The following is a 14,611-nucleotide window of genomic DNA, read 5'->3' on the forward strand; positions in this document are numbered from 1 at the left end:
CCAGCATACTGAGGAGGACACGGTCATCTCCGCCATCTTTCGGGATCTCAGGGGAAGGATGGAGGTCAGGAGACAATCTGCTTCTCACATGCCTTGATTCCACTTTAGTTTCAGGAAGTTGTGCCAGCAGTAACGACCTTTCTTCCCTCTGTGCCCTTTCAGAACGGGAACAAATTCTGGAACAACGTTGACTGTCCTGACGGAGTGGTTTACCCCTGGGACCACAAGTCCACCTACATCCGTCCACCCTCTTTCTTCAGTAAACTGGTACGTCTTCCATACTGTGTGTAACTCTGCTGGTCATGGCGACACAGTGGTACAAATGCCAGATGTCAAACGTCTCTGCTTCTCTCCGGTCTCAGACTAAAGACGTCCCGGCCCCTCAGTCCATAGAGAATGCCTGTGCCTTACTGTTCCTGGGAGACAAGGTGACCACGGACCACATCTCGCCCGCCGGCAGCATAGCCAGGGCCAGTGCTGCTGCCAAGTACCTGCTGAGCAAACGGTCAGTGTTCCACTCAGACCGCAGAAGATTGATGTTGTTAGTGGTTGAAGCATTTGGAAGGTCACTGTAGCAAAAAAGTAAAACGTTATTCTTCATTTCCCTGTTGAATCTTTTATTGCAGCCTGACACCGCGGGAGTTTAACTCGTACGGGGCTCGCAGAGGAAATGACGCCGTGATGACCAGAGGCACGTTCGCCAGCATCAAGCTTCAGAATCGATTCATCGGCAAACCAGGCCCCAAGACTTTGCACATTCCATCAGGCCAGACAGTGAGTGGAAAAATGCTCTCTGTCCAGGAGCACAGACTGTTCTAAAAGTCTGGAATGTTGGCTTGTTGTTTTTGTCCTGCTCTTCCAGCTGATATCGTTTCCTCTACCTGTGTGTCTGTGCAGCTGGACGTCTTTGAGGCAGCGGAGCGTTACCAGAGAGAAGGCATTCCTCTCATCATCCTGGCAGGCAAAGACTACGGCTCTGGAAACTCAAGGGATTGGGTGGCCAAAGGGCCGTATCTCATGGTAACATATTCCCTTTACTATCAACTCAATCTAGCTCTCATGTCACATCATGAATAACTCACACTCTTCCTCGGGGGTCGACAGGGCGTACGAGCCGTCATCGCCCAAAGCTTCGAGAAGCTGCACAAGAACCAGCTGGTGGGAATGGGAATCATGCCCCTCCAGTTCCTGTCCGGACAGAACGCCGACTCGCTGGAGCTCAAGGGGACGGAGAGCTTCACCGTCAGCGTGCCGGACATTCTGAGTCCACGGCAGCAGCTCACTGTGAAGGTCGGTCCACACAGAGCTTAGCTGGCAGGGCGGAGAGTGGAGAGTCAGCACAGCAGTGAGGTCACGTTCACTCTGTCACATGTGGTTTCCTTTAACGCTGATCTTTCTGTTGTCTTATAGATAGGCGAAGGGAAGTCCTTCTTCGTCACGGCGCTCTTCGACACCGAGATGGACGTCACCTTGTTCCAGCACGGTGGACTCCTTAGATACGTGGCCCGGACTTTACTCTGAGGCGGCCCGCTGCCTGCTCCCAAACCTGCTGAACGCGTGGCCTGATGGTAAACACAAGCAGGGCTCAACGTCACGGCCGCTTGGCTTAAGCATCAGACTGATGTACCGTCTCACCGGAGCGAGACAAAGGCAGGTGCTGTGTCTGTTTGAGCTGCGTCTGCTCCAGACTTCCTTCCTTCCATTTCAGAGAGACAGAGGAACTCATTTTAAAGACCTGAAGCGGCGACCACGTTTGTCCCGTCAAGACAGTCGAACGGAGCTCAGAGAGACGCCGTCTCATTCACCCGAGGGGCCGAGTGTGTTCAGCCCAGACATGTACGTCACATATGTCTTTCATGTTGTTGGAGAAGGTAAATGAAGTATTCTGTCGGGTCCTTTGTTACATCATTAAGCCATTAGCCAAGTTGAGATTAATCGTCTCTTGTTCTGTCGGCCTTTAACTCCAAAAAGAAGAAGAAGAAGAAGAGAAGCTGAGATGGAGCTCAGTAATATGAAGCAGACGATGTCGCTGTTATGTTCTTTGGAGGTTCATTATTCTCTGTTTATCCCACTTTAATGTAGTTAATTATGGATATGAAATAAATATAGGTGCCCTTATTATCAGGGTCACTTAATTTAATCTCCTCTGATGGTCCAGCATTTACCCTGTTTGTTTGTTTGTTTGTTGGCAAATTGAATGATATGACTCACACTCAAAGCTGTCTGGTGGATCAGATGGGTTCATTTCCTTTTCTGGGAAGGCTTTTATTGTGTAGGAATGATTCAGTGAGTAGAAACAACAGAGCCAACAGATCGTCTTTGCCCCACGATGCCCACAGAGCCAACTTATATTTGTGAACTGACTTGTATTAAGAATTTACCGTAATGGAATATTCCCCTGACTGAAATCCAGGAACGGTGAAAATGTGAACTTCTACCTTTTGCTGTTTTACTGACATCATTACACTCCATCAATCAAGATGAGTCCTGCTGCAAACTGACATACATTCCTCCACATCCCTGTCACCTAAAGTATGATCTAAACACTCACGTCATGTTTCAGATTGAGCGACATTAGGGGGTCACTCTCTCACACACACACACACACACACACACACACACACACACACACACACACACACACACACACACACACACACACACACACACACACACACACGCACGCACGCTGCTGCAGCAGACAGGCAACGTAAACACACAAAGTACTGAAACCATAGCAAATAAAGTAATAGGAAGTTTACTGGTGCTCATAACTAAAGGTACTTAAACTCAATCTGATGAAACGACAGCTTTTGTGAGATGAAACAAACACAATCTCATGTGGCTCTCAGTGCAGCAATTAGCCTGAGCCCGATGACCTCCAGTAGGGATGCAGGATAAAGTCTGGTCCTGTTAGTAACATTGTGACGTTGCTCCCTTGACCTCAGAGTCACACTACAGCTCAGATGACCCGGAGCCTCACGCACACGCACACGCACGCACACACACACACACACACACACACACACACACACACACACACACACACACACACACACACACACACACACACACACACACACACACACACACACACACAACTGATGATCCGTGCTTCATCATTACCGCTTCATCAACATCCTCCCCCTGTCTGTAACACAAATCCTCTCTGTGTGTGTCTCTCATTTCATGTATTGTGGTGCTCTTAACCCCATTTAGTCCTGATGAACCTGTGACCTTTGTGTATCGGCCCTATGATTTTTGTGCATGTTCACGCAGTTTAGACGCGGCTGTGTGTGTTTAGGTAGAAATGGAATCATCCATCCAGTCCATCATGTCAGATATCTAGAATACGGATGAAAACATTCACCTTTTGATGCATCTATCTTTTTTTAGAGAGCATGATGTTGTGTTGCGTTTGTTATGAGACGTGGATGTTTATCAGTTATTTATTGACGCAGACGCTCATTCGTTGTTTTATCGCCCATTTACTGCCTGGAACTGTTTGCAAGTTTGTCAGTCATAGTGAACTAATGGTGTGTTCTGCCAACTCAAGCTGCTTGTTGTTTTCGGGTGCCTCATGTTGAAAAATCATGTAATTGCTGGAGTGTCATGTTTTATTGTTCTGAACATGTCGGGTTCTTCTGTTTGGGCTTTTTGGGTTCGACAGGTACTTCAGTTAATAGTTTATAATAAAAAAAAAACAGGAATGCATCTTCACACAGCTTTGACATGAATGTTCTTCGTGCCGTATGATAACACCTTTCCATCTTCATCATCTATATCACTTTAAGTATGCAAACCAAGCGAAAGAAGTGTCTGGATGTCTAAAGTCTGAATCATCATATTGTAAATAACTTTTTAATAAATGACAAATCAAAGCTGGCAGTTTGTCTGTGAGAGATCAGTGGCTTTGAATCCAACAAGGTAGAAAATAAGAGACAATAATAATGGGAGTTAAGTTACCTAGATTATCATTACATTTCTCCAGATTGGACCAAATTTCATCTATTGAGTGTCTTATATCAGAAACAGGAAGGAGGCATTAAGATGGTGGAAGTTAAACTATCCAAAAAGTGGGCAACCATCTGATATTACTCCACAGGTCAGGATATTAAAGTATTACAGTGGATTTGCATCGCCTCTACTTGGGGATAATAAAATAAATGTCTTCTGAATCACAACTCACATTCATGTTACTTTGGTAATGAAGCTTAAAGTGAGAAATGAGCAAGTCGTGTGTGTGAATAAGTGTTCCTGGTGTAAACGAGGCCGACAGAGAGACGAGACTGAACTCTGAAGTTAATGAAATGTTCAGGTGTAAACAGTGCAACTTTTATTGATTTTTTCTTTTTCAAATCATTTTCTATTACATAATGCACATTGCAGACATTGCTCTGCACGCTGACAGGTGATGACAGACACACACGCGCACACACACACCTACAACCAGTTTATTATTACAGTGCTGCTTCGCGCTCTGCTCAGAACGACGACGTGTGGACGTGATTATAGAAAACGAGTGCAAGGAAATGTCTGCAAGTTCAGTAATGCCTTTAATGACACGTGACCAAGGTTAGCAAATCACAGCAACATGCACGACTGAAATGTGAATGTGCAAATGCCAAATTAAAGCTGTAATCAAAAAAAGATGGCAGTCTTGTCACATAAAGCTGTGACACGGGTTAGTGATTGATTATTTGACTTTTGAGGCACCGGGGGAAGCTGCACGTTCGACCGCAACATCCACAACAATTACAAATCTGGTACTCGTGTTCCGAGTCGATCGGATCACTTCACTCCGACTTTCACACCGATTTCTGGTGACGAGGGGGTTTCTGGGACTGTTCCACCGTTTTCACTTAAACCAATCACATTTTTTTTTTACAATCGCCCGCCGACCACTTTTCCCACACAATCATGGTTGTTAGATGTTTTAATTGTGCTCGCCCTGCATCCCCAGGAAGCCTTTGGGTCCCGTTTATTTCACTACCGTATCAAAAATCCACTCGCAGAGATTTGACGCTTGTTTTGAAGTCTGTCACACACTGAACATGTACAAGTATATGACTGACGGTGTGATTAACGGACACGTAACTATGACTACAACAGAAGCAAGTTCCCAAATCTCTGAAGCAGCGGATCTTAACACACTACTGAGATAAACCAGAACTAACCTTGGTGAATAGGCAGGAAAAACACTTTAGTTTTTGGGCATTTCAGCCATAATGACAGACAGACAGGACAGTAGACAGACAGATGGGACAGAAGAGGGGAACGACACGCAACTTAGCTCCTCTGCCTGAAGTCAAACACGGGACGTTGCGGTCACAAGTACATGGTTAGTGTCTGAACCGCCTCATCACACACACGTGACGGGCTTAAAAGTGTGTGAGGACACAGTGATGGCGCTTTAAACCTCAAAGTGAAGCGTGAGGAGCCTTGGCCCCGCCCACACAGCTGAATGCACCGAGGGCTCGAACTCGACCCCGGTTCTCCCCAAACGCTCGGCTGCCACCCCCCGCCCCATCAATTCTGATATCGAAGGCACACACATGTAGAGTTATACGACTGTACTGTACGTCTGCAAGATGATTGAGACCTTATTTAAAACCAAATACCCATTAGCTTGACCTACAGGACAATGCGACCCCATTACCACAGCTGTAGATCGCCCATCAGCACAGAAGGGCACAAACCACTAAAGCGTAGCTGCAGTCCCTGTTAATAGAACGTCTCTCTTCACCCTGCACCCCCCTCTGCATCCGTAGCATTGTAACTCTGAAAGAACGAAAGAAAAAAAAAACAAAGGCTTCATCCACCTGGTGGAAGTGCTACAAATTCTTATTTAAACTCTTATTTGTATCCCGCTGAGTGAAAGAAAGAAAGAAAGAAAGTGCGGCTCTGCTCTGGCTCGAACAGGCCGCCGTCTTCATCTGGGTCCCTAGAAATACGTGTTGGGAGAGGCGCCCTGCTGTAAACAGTTCACTCTGCTGATGTGAAGGAGCTTCTGATCGTCATGAACATGTTCGTCCTGAGAACTCGTTTAGTTTTCTTTTCCCTTCTCTCCTAGAAATTCACGGAATCGTTCGGCACATTTTGTTTTCCTTTCCCCCCCCCCCACCCCACGTCAATATCTTTGTATATGCAAACTCTTCCGTCTAATAAGAAAATATTTGTGTAAGGTTAAATGAAAATATACAATTATTAATACAATAGAATACAGGGCTATATGTTAAAGATGATTAAAAAACAGGTTGATTGTATCTCCCTTCACAATGCATTTTCCTTGGTTTAAAGGCAAGAGGTAAAGTGTAGAAGGAAAGGCAGCCTGTTCTGGCGTCCAAAAGGCTGGTGAACGGTTAGGCGATTGCTTTTGCTTCGGGTAAGAAAGCCTCCCAGTACTTTATCAGCTAGAGGAAACACAGCAGGGTTAGAATGGATTCACAACAACAGAGAGAAAACTGTTCGTCTGATGCTTTGTCTTAAAAAGGAGAAGTCCCCCTCTTCTTCTTCTTCTTCTGTCTCTAACCGACATGTGAAAGGTTTCAACACTCACCTGTTGCTGCGACTGCAGCATTGACTCCAAGTATTTCATTATCTGTTTTTTGAAATTTCTAGTCTTTTCTTTCTGTAAGGGAGAAGGAAAAAAGGGTCGATTAGCAATGACAAACTTATTTTAAACCATCTAATGCCAAATGTGAGAGCAGAGAGATAAACGGCACCTCAAAGCGCAGGACTTCCTTACGCACGGTGGCAGAAACTCTGTCAAACTCTCTCTCATACTGCGTCACTTTGGCTTCCCACTGTTAAGAACAAGAGTTCACAGAAAAGCAATGAAATGAAATTCGTTCGTCAAGTCTTCAGCTTCATTTGTGGCTCAAACATTGTCCCCCAAAATAAAGTCCCCTCACATTCGCCCCGCCCGTGTTTTACCTCAGATATCTCGTCTTTGGCCTGCTGCAGCTTCTCCGGCTTGTTGGCCCACAGGAGTTTGGCCTCAGTCTCCCTCTTCTTCTGCAGCACCGTCTGAGCGTCCTGCCAGCGCTGCCACGCCTTCATCCTCTGATCAAACGAGCCCTGCAGGTTCACAAATCACATTTCATGCTTCCATTCCCCCTTGAATAACTACCTAAGTGATCTAAAGTGACTAAGTGGCCTTGATGTCCAGACTTTAAGCTCCTCAGTACCCTGACGGCTCCGAGCAGACGGATGTAGTCGGCGATGAGTTCAGAGAAGTTGAAGGTGTCGTTGGCCGCCTGGTCCTGGTGTAGCTGCTCCATCTTGTCCTCCACCTCAGCGAGCTGGGAGAGGGCGCGGGACAGAGCCGTGTTGTCCTCTGCACTGCCCAGCATGGCCACGCTCTTGGCGAAGCTTGCCGTGTTGAGTGACAGCTCTGGGTGTGACAGGTGACGTGGCACAACGTTAAATACGAAGGAAAACAGAAACGTGCATCACCGAAAACATCAAACTAATAAGGGATAATGTGTGCAAACCAATTACTGACTCACTGTAAACACTGATACTATGTTCTGCTTGATAAAAAGAACCTGGCAACCACTAACTGTAGCCGATAAGTCAGCATCATCTCTAAACTACTATAGTGTGTGTTGTCTTCTGTGAGCTACAGGATGCTTGAATTTCCCAAAGGGGAAGAATAAAGTACCTATCTATCTAAACTAGCTCCTTCACAATAAAAGTCTTCCAGGGGTTGAGTGGTTGAGGAGAAGCAAGAAGTGTTTGGTTTGTCTGCCCTCTATTGGAGGAAAGGTAAACTGCAAGCTGGGAACAAGACTTGTGAAGAATGGATTCTAAATACCTCAAGTGTGTTTGCTGCATCATCAGTTTAGAGTGAGGCGCACGTGTACAACTAGGAAGAAGACAATAAAGAATCAGCGGCGACCATCTGACCTTTCCTGTGGCCGACCAGAGACTCCACCAGAGCGTGGAGCTTCCTGTACTGCTGGTCTGCAGACTCCACCTCCTGCAGTTTCTCCTCAAACCACTGCGGGAAAACACAGAGTCAGCACAGTGACAGTTACTTCCTGCAGTTAGTCCAGATTTGAATTCCCTATTACACAGAAAGCAAAACTGCTGAGGACACAAACTACAGAACACCACACATCACAACATGGAACAGAGGGTCTTCCATTTGATAAATCGGTGTCATTTCCCCTCAAATGAATCTAAGATTGAGAAAACAATGCTCTTTGGTACAGGCAGTTCTGCAACGTTCTGCTCATGACACATTTTCCCTCCACTGTGAACAGGAGGAAGACTTGTTTACGAAGACTCACCACATCCGACTCATTCATCTTGATGGTCATTTTACTGACAGCATCTGTTGCTTTGTTGAGCATTTTCAGGAAGCCTGCGCCGCTCAGAGCCTGGGTGCTCACTGCTCTGGGCAGCTGAAGACACACACACACACACACGCACGCACACAGAAAAAGAGACATCTGAAGTGAGCAGGTTGAATCTTTTAAGATGTGTTACCATTTTCTAGAATGCAATGAAGCTTCTGTGCAGATGTTTGATCGTACGTACTTCATCTCTCTCCAGGAACTCTCGGACATCAGGGTCTTGGAGTAGCGACGGGTGAGCTACCACCCTCTGGAGATACCTGTGGAGGGAGACAAGGCTGAAATCTCACCTTCCTCCTTTCTACATGTGAAGGCCATTATGTCACTGAAGAGTCTAAGATGAAGATTGTTAGTAATTCATAACATGAAGGTTCATATTGTTCTGAAATGTATAACGTGAGTGACACTGTTGTTGTAAAATTGTTAGGTTTGAGGATGTCACTGTTGTATCTTTGTTTGGATGACATCATTACTGTAAATTCAGATGACATCAATGTTGTCATTGTTTGTTGGATGACATCGTTGTTCTTCTATCATTTATTTCAGTGAAGCTGTTTTCTGACTGCACATTAGTTGATGACAGGAAAGTGACCTCATCTGCCTGGTGTGTGTGTGAGTGTGTTGCAATTACTGTTGGCAAAGTTTACCCATGAGGCAACACGTCTAAGCCAAAGAAGAGGCAACGGCGTGCAGCTACAGCCGTCTTAACCCTCTGACTGGGATAATATACAGGTATTAGTCTGCGGGGCCGTGATTCCTTAAGCCTCTGACACTTTATCCTCAGCTGCCCTGACACAGTTCAGCCCGGGTTGGTGACCATTGACCCTACAGAAACTCTGTAACTTGGTTGTTAGAGAAAAGGCCTTTTGTCTTTTCTTGTGGTTGTGAAATCCATCGTCAGCAATCCTCAAATCCAGGCCATGATGCTGCTGAGGTGAATGATTAACCCTCACCTCTCCAAAGCTCCTCTTCTCCTCTCCACAAAGTCTACAGCTGACGGATCGTCCTTTCCCACCTTCACCTTCGTCATGCCTGTGGAAGACAAACATCCGGGTTCACATATCGGATCGAAATGACGTCCGAATTAGATCTGCTAGGTCAACCGCAGCCTGCCTACCCAGGATGCTCTTCTCCGGTGGCGGAGGCACAATGCACCCGCTTGGTCCATGTTTCTCGTTGAGCTTCTCGAAGAGGCCGAGGAAGTCGCTGAAGCGCCGCATCACCTTAAACGTCTTGCTGCGGAACATGGGCAACGTGGTCTGAAACGCACAGAGAGGAGAGAAACAGAGAAAGAGTTTCTTTTAATCCCACGAAGCCTTGTGCCAAGAAGCAGTATTAGTGTTTCATGTGTTTATGAGCTCCGCAGGCGACATTTGCATGATTTCCTAACGGCACTGTAAACGTTTTTAGGTTTGTCTTGAATAACATTCCACAGGGCGTTTCCATGGGCGCATGATTGCAACGTTGACCTTGGATGAGAAACTGCATGAGCTCAGCCAGGATTAACCAAGGGCAAAGTCAGATCAAGTGAAATGTGTTTGTTGTCTTTCTTACCTGTGTTGCTACTTTATACGCCATGTAAGCGTTCATGCCGTCACCTGGAAAACAAAACAAAAACAAGTCACAGCAGCAACCAGGGCAGAGGGAATTCACACAGGCAAACTGAAGGACGACTGTGAATCTCCCCCAGGATATTTAACACTTCACACTTCACTTCCTCCGTTTCTTCACATTGGTTGAATTTGCATAAAAAGGAACTTCAAAGGTGAAAAGCTCCCTATCCTCCACTGAACTATCTCAAACTCATGAACACAAGACAAAAACAAACAGTGACTCAAGCACCTCAGGATAAGTGGCACCTTTTATGAATATTAATCAACCTGCCGTGTTCCTGCACTGCGCTCTGCAAACCAAGTGTGCAATGTCACGAATACAAGTACATGCTACCATTATAATGCTTCATCCAAATACATACATGGATCAACGAGCCTCACCTATTTTCTCAGGGTCGGTGACGAGGACGCCGATGTCAAATTTGTCATCCTCTTCTTCCTCTTCCAACTGCAACGGAAAACAATGAATGGCATTTCAAAGGCCTCGCAAAGTAATTGTAAAACTTGTTAACTGGTGGGATAAAACCACAATCTAAGCTTTTAGAGCAGCTGAGAAAAGCTCATTCCCTGGCAGAATTAACCAAATCAAACTAATTCTTTCAAATTCTTATATTGTAGAAATGTTTGGAGCATTGTAATACTTTCATGTGCAGACAGCAAATCCTTGAATGCTGTTTGAAAGAGTTTTGAATCCTGAGCTAGTTGCAGTCATATAGAGAATGTCAATGTAGTATTGGATGCATACCTCCTCCAGAGCAGAAGCAGGCTGTATCTTGGTCAGGCTGGCAGATGAGGATGATGAGGCGGTAGAGGACCCTGCAGAGGCAGAAGTGGAGGCAGCGGCGGCGGTGGCAGCGACGGTGGTGGCACTGGTGCTGGCGGCGGCAGGAGCAGACGGTGCCGCTGTCGCATTCTTTTTCCTCTCATTTCGCGGACTGTCGAGAGAAAGCTCCACTGTGGCTTCTGTTAGACAGGGAAAGAAGCAAACGGAAGAGAGGAAACTGAATTTCATGATATTTCATACCTCACATTTCATTTGTAAATTTATTTAATGAAGTATGTAAGTACATTCTCAGTGCCGTTATGGAACCATTCTGAAGTGAGCGAGTGTGAATGAACGGCTCTAAATATGTTTTATGTGCTACACCGAATATGAAACATCACAGTGGCCTACCTGCAAATATATCCGCCTCTTCCTCAGAGTGGACTCCATTAGTCTTGACGTTGACGGTGTTGATGGTGGGGACGCTGGGGGTCGAGGTGATGGCTTCCTCTGTGAAGATATCAGCGGAATCTCCGAGCTTAATGCCACCATCCAGAGGCCCACTGGCGGCGCTCCAGTCATTGCCGCCTTTGGCAGGGACCGTTTCCTCCTTCTCCCTTTTGATTGCCTGGTCGGCTTTCTTGGCGAAAGCGCCCAGCGGTTCGCCGAAGATATCCTCGTCTGGTTCACCGAAGAGGTTTTTTTGTGGCTGCTTGACAGAGGTCGTTTGTTTTGCTTCCATGAACAAGTCGTTGTCTTCATCATCGAACAGGTCGATCGGTGGCTGTGCCGGTGGCCGGGTAGCGGGCACTTTCACATCAGGGGGAGGAGCTTCACTAAGGAGGTCATCCAAAGGGTCAGGGACTTTGCCACTGACAGGTAGATCTTTTGTTATAAGAGCCGACAAATCACTGCTGATGTCAATAATCGGAACACTGGGGACTTCTTTTACTTCCTGTTTTAGATCGCTTCCTGTTCTGTCATCACTGGGTGGATTTTTAATGCCACTGGTCGCACCACTTTCTTCTGGAGTCGCTTCAACTGCGGCACTATTTGCCACTACTTCCTCTTGGTGTGATTCAGTTTCACTTCCTAATATCTCAACGAAGTCATCCGAGGGATCATCTAAAGAGATTTCGGTTGTGTCTTTCTCAGCTTCAGCGGTGGCACTTTCTACTGCGCTGACTTCACTGTTGGTCAGGTCAACAAAATCATCCGAAAGTTCACTGACGACTTCACTTATTGGTGAGCTTTCTGTTTGGCTAGTGGCGGGCTCGATGGTGGGATCGATGAGGGGCTCACTGAGGGGCTCGATGGTGGGTTCGATGAGGGCCGCACTGAGGGGCTCACTGAGGGGCTCGATGGCGGGTTCGATGGGGGGCACACTGCGGGGCGCGATGAGGGGCGCACTGAGGGGCTCGATGAGGGGCGCACTGAGGGGCTCATCAAGGGGCTTGATAGCGGGCTTGATGGCGGGCTCCATGAGGGGCGCACTGAGGGGCGCACTGAGGGGCGTACTGAAGGGCTCACCAAGGGTCTCGATGGCGGGCTCGATGAGGGGTGCACTGAGGGGCTCACTGAGGGGCTCACTGAGGGGCTTGATGATGGGATCGATGAGGATGAGGGGCTCGCTAAGGGGTTCGATGAGGTCACTGGGAGGTTCGGTTAAAACCCCACTGGACAGAGTTGGAGATGGCAGTGTGGTGTCCAATTCAGTCAACAGTGACTCGTTGCTCTGGGGGAGAGAGACACATTCAGACCGGTCATTATTCCATCTGCAGTGTATTTGCCATATTACACATCACTGTTTCAGTCAAGGATTACGTCTGTCAAAACATTCAATAAAGCCTTTAACTTTAACAATATCAATATAACAAAACAGATCAGAGACACAGATGAACAAATACAAAATGTCAATATGTCTATAAAAACTATATGTCTCTATATATATATGTCTATATGTCTATGCAATCCATGTAAATGTAGATGGCATTAACAGGAGCAGAGTTCATTCGAAGGGAGCTACATTAGATAGGTAGCATGTTGTGCCCGCTCCAAGCTGCTGTTGTAAATTCAAAGTGCACTGTTTGCTTTGGTACTCATTTGCATGGCAGCACCTCATTCAACCTGACCCTGAACTGGGCTTTTATACGAGTGCTTCACTTGGTGTTACGGCACGACGGCTGTAACACCCTGCAGTTACTCCCCAGAGTCAATGGTATGAAACTAAACCCTTGTGGGCGACGCAACCAGCTGTTAGTTTCAAATGACAAATTATTAGTGCCCGTAAACCAAAGAGAGGCGATGTCATGTGCAAACAATGGAGACGGCTTTATCGCAGCTCACAGAGCAGACAATGGATAAATATGTTCAACTACTTCTATCAAGTCGCTTTAACAATGTAAAATGATTTAACTGATCATAATTAGTTTAAAACTTAATATAGGGTTTATTCATGCTTGTAAACATGTAACTTTTAAACTCACTTGTAATTGTGTTTCACTAATGCAAGTATCAAAAGTGTTTTGGAGCAGAGAAGCTGGAGGCACTGGTTGCTTTTGCAACTAGTGCCTCCAGGTTTTGCTTTTTTCACAATTTCTATAATTTACAAAGAAAATATGAACTTTGTGGCCCTGTTATAAACTGTTTCTTATCACCAAATGTTCCACTGCAGAATCACAAGACTGTGTTTGCATTTTAAAGTGATTTCCGTGACCTGTCAGTCTAAATCCACCAATGATTGCAGAATGTACATTATCTGTGTACTCTGTTAAACATGGGTCCAGATTTGCTGACTCTGGGGTTTTTTTTTTCAGCAGTCAAAAATCAAAGCCAGCACTTTTCCAATCTCCCTCTGAACTCTGTCAGCCTGTGGGTAAACATCCGGGTTCTGACCATGTGACCATAGCTCACTCACATGACAGGGGCTTCTGCACGAACCACTATATGTTCCATTCAGAAAAATATAGTCACCATTTGTTGCTTTTGGGTGCATATTGACAACAGAATCACCTCCCCGATCGTGTTACATGCTCACGGAGCTTCTCCTTTGCAGAGTTTATCATTTTCAACAAAGCACAGACACCACAGAAAACCTGTTAATGACCTTTTAAGTCTGATGTTGATAAGGCTAATTTCTGATTTGACCTACTCAGAATGTCATGGATGTTGTTAAAAAACACACACTCACACACCGTGAAGCAGGAAGTAACTAAATTGGACATAAGGTTCGTGTTACCTGAACCAAATCATTATAGACGGCAACTTTTTGGGGAGATAAATCACTGAAACGATCAACTAGAGTGATCAACTTCACACAGTCAGAGATCACGACAAGCTCTTTAAAAGCAGCGACAGTGAAGAAGCAGCTAACTGATTTGGTTAAGAGTAACAGAAACGCTATGCTGCACACTTCGTTGTTTTAAGTGTGACGTTAACTGACACGACAACTGCTAAAACGAAATTATTATGGTGTTAATTCCTCCAAACGTAAACAAAACAACTCTCAATAACTTTGGATAAAAGTGCCTGATTAGCTTATAAGTTAGCTGAGTTAGCAAAGAGGGGCGCGTGAGCTAGCGTGCAATTAACGTCTACGTTACGTGCACTTAGAAGGAGACATACTGCGGTGGCGAAGAACTCCTCTCCTTCATCTTCATCGCTGTCTTGAGCGACGACGTCTTCGGTGAACAACACGTCTTGCTCCTCTGAGTCCGGGAAAGGAGGAGGACTGCGCTCCGAACTGGTCGCCATCTTCAATTCTCTTTTAAAAACACAAGGGGAGGTAACGTGAACGTCAACCGAATCCGCTCCCCTCTCGCTCGCTCGTCTCCTCGGCTAAACGCGGCTCATGTGAAGCTTACGCGCGGCGT

The 14,611-nt window shown here is 46.0% G+C and overlaps 2 protein-coding genes across 2 annotated transcripts in view; one reads left to right on the top strand and one right to left on the bottom strand.

Moving 5' to 3' along the window:
* The window catches only part of ireb2 (iron-responsive element binding protein 2), a 9,748-nt gene extending 6,028 nt beyond the window's left edge, over window positions 1-3,720 (top strand). The window contains exons 16-22 of the mRNA XM_076137771.1: window positions 1-64; window positions 163-267; window positions 363-505; window positions 627-774; window positions 898-1,020; window positions 1,105-1,290; window positions 1,411-3,720. The exon at window positions 1-64 is cut by the window's left edge and continues 61 nt beyond it. Of these exons, the coding sequence (XP_075993886.1) occupies window positions 1-64; window positions 163-267; window positions 363-505; window positions 627-774; window positions 898-1,020; window positions 1,105-1,290; window positions 1,411-1,521 (880 nt within the window). The 3' untranslated portion in view covers window positions 1,522-3,720. The remainder of the gene's footprint in view (window positions 65-162; window positions 268-362; window positions 506-626; window positions 775-897; window positions 1,021-1,104; window positions 1,291-1,410) is intronic.
* Window positions 3,721-4,302: 582 nt separating this feature from the next.
* On the bottom strand, window positions 4,303-14,499 carry snx1a (sorting nexin 1a). Its single transcript, XM_076137782.1, has 15 exons — window positions 14,364-14,499; window positions 11,151-12,474; window positions 10,722-10,939; window positions 10,358-10,424; window positions 9,918-9,961; window positions 9,481-9,622; window positions 9,317-9,395; window positions 8,548-8,623; window positions 8,298-8,411; window positions 7,912-8,005; window positions 7,191-7,396; window positions 6,937-7,080; window positions 6,726-6,806; window positions 6,560-6,631; window positions 4,303-6,413 (listed from the first exon to the last, which is right to left on the bottom strand). The coding sequence occupies exons 1-15, from the start codon at window positions 14,490-14,492 to the stop codon at window positions 6,363-6,365; spliced, it is 2,841 nt and encodes a 946-aa protein (XP_075993897.1). The 5' UTR covers window positions 14,493-14,499; the 3' UTR covers window positions 4,303-6,362.
* Window positions 14,500-14,611: the final 112 nt, after the last annotated feature.

This window comes from Genypterus blacodes, unplaced genomic scaffold (genome assembly GCF_046128005.1).
Source record: "Genypterus blacodes isolate CSIRO-AG114 ecotype Tasmania unplaced genomic scaffold, CSIRO-AGI_Gbla_v1 ptg000015l_1, whole genome shotgun sequence".
NCBI lineage: Eukaryota > Metazoa > Chordata > Actinopteri > Ophidiiformes > Ophidiidae > Genypterus > Genypterus blacodes.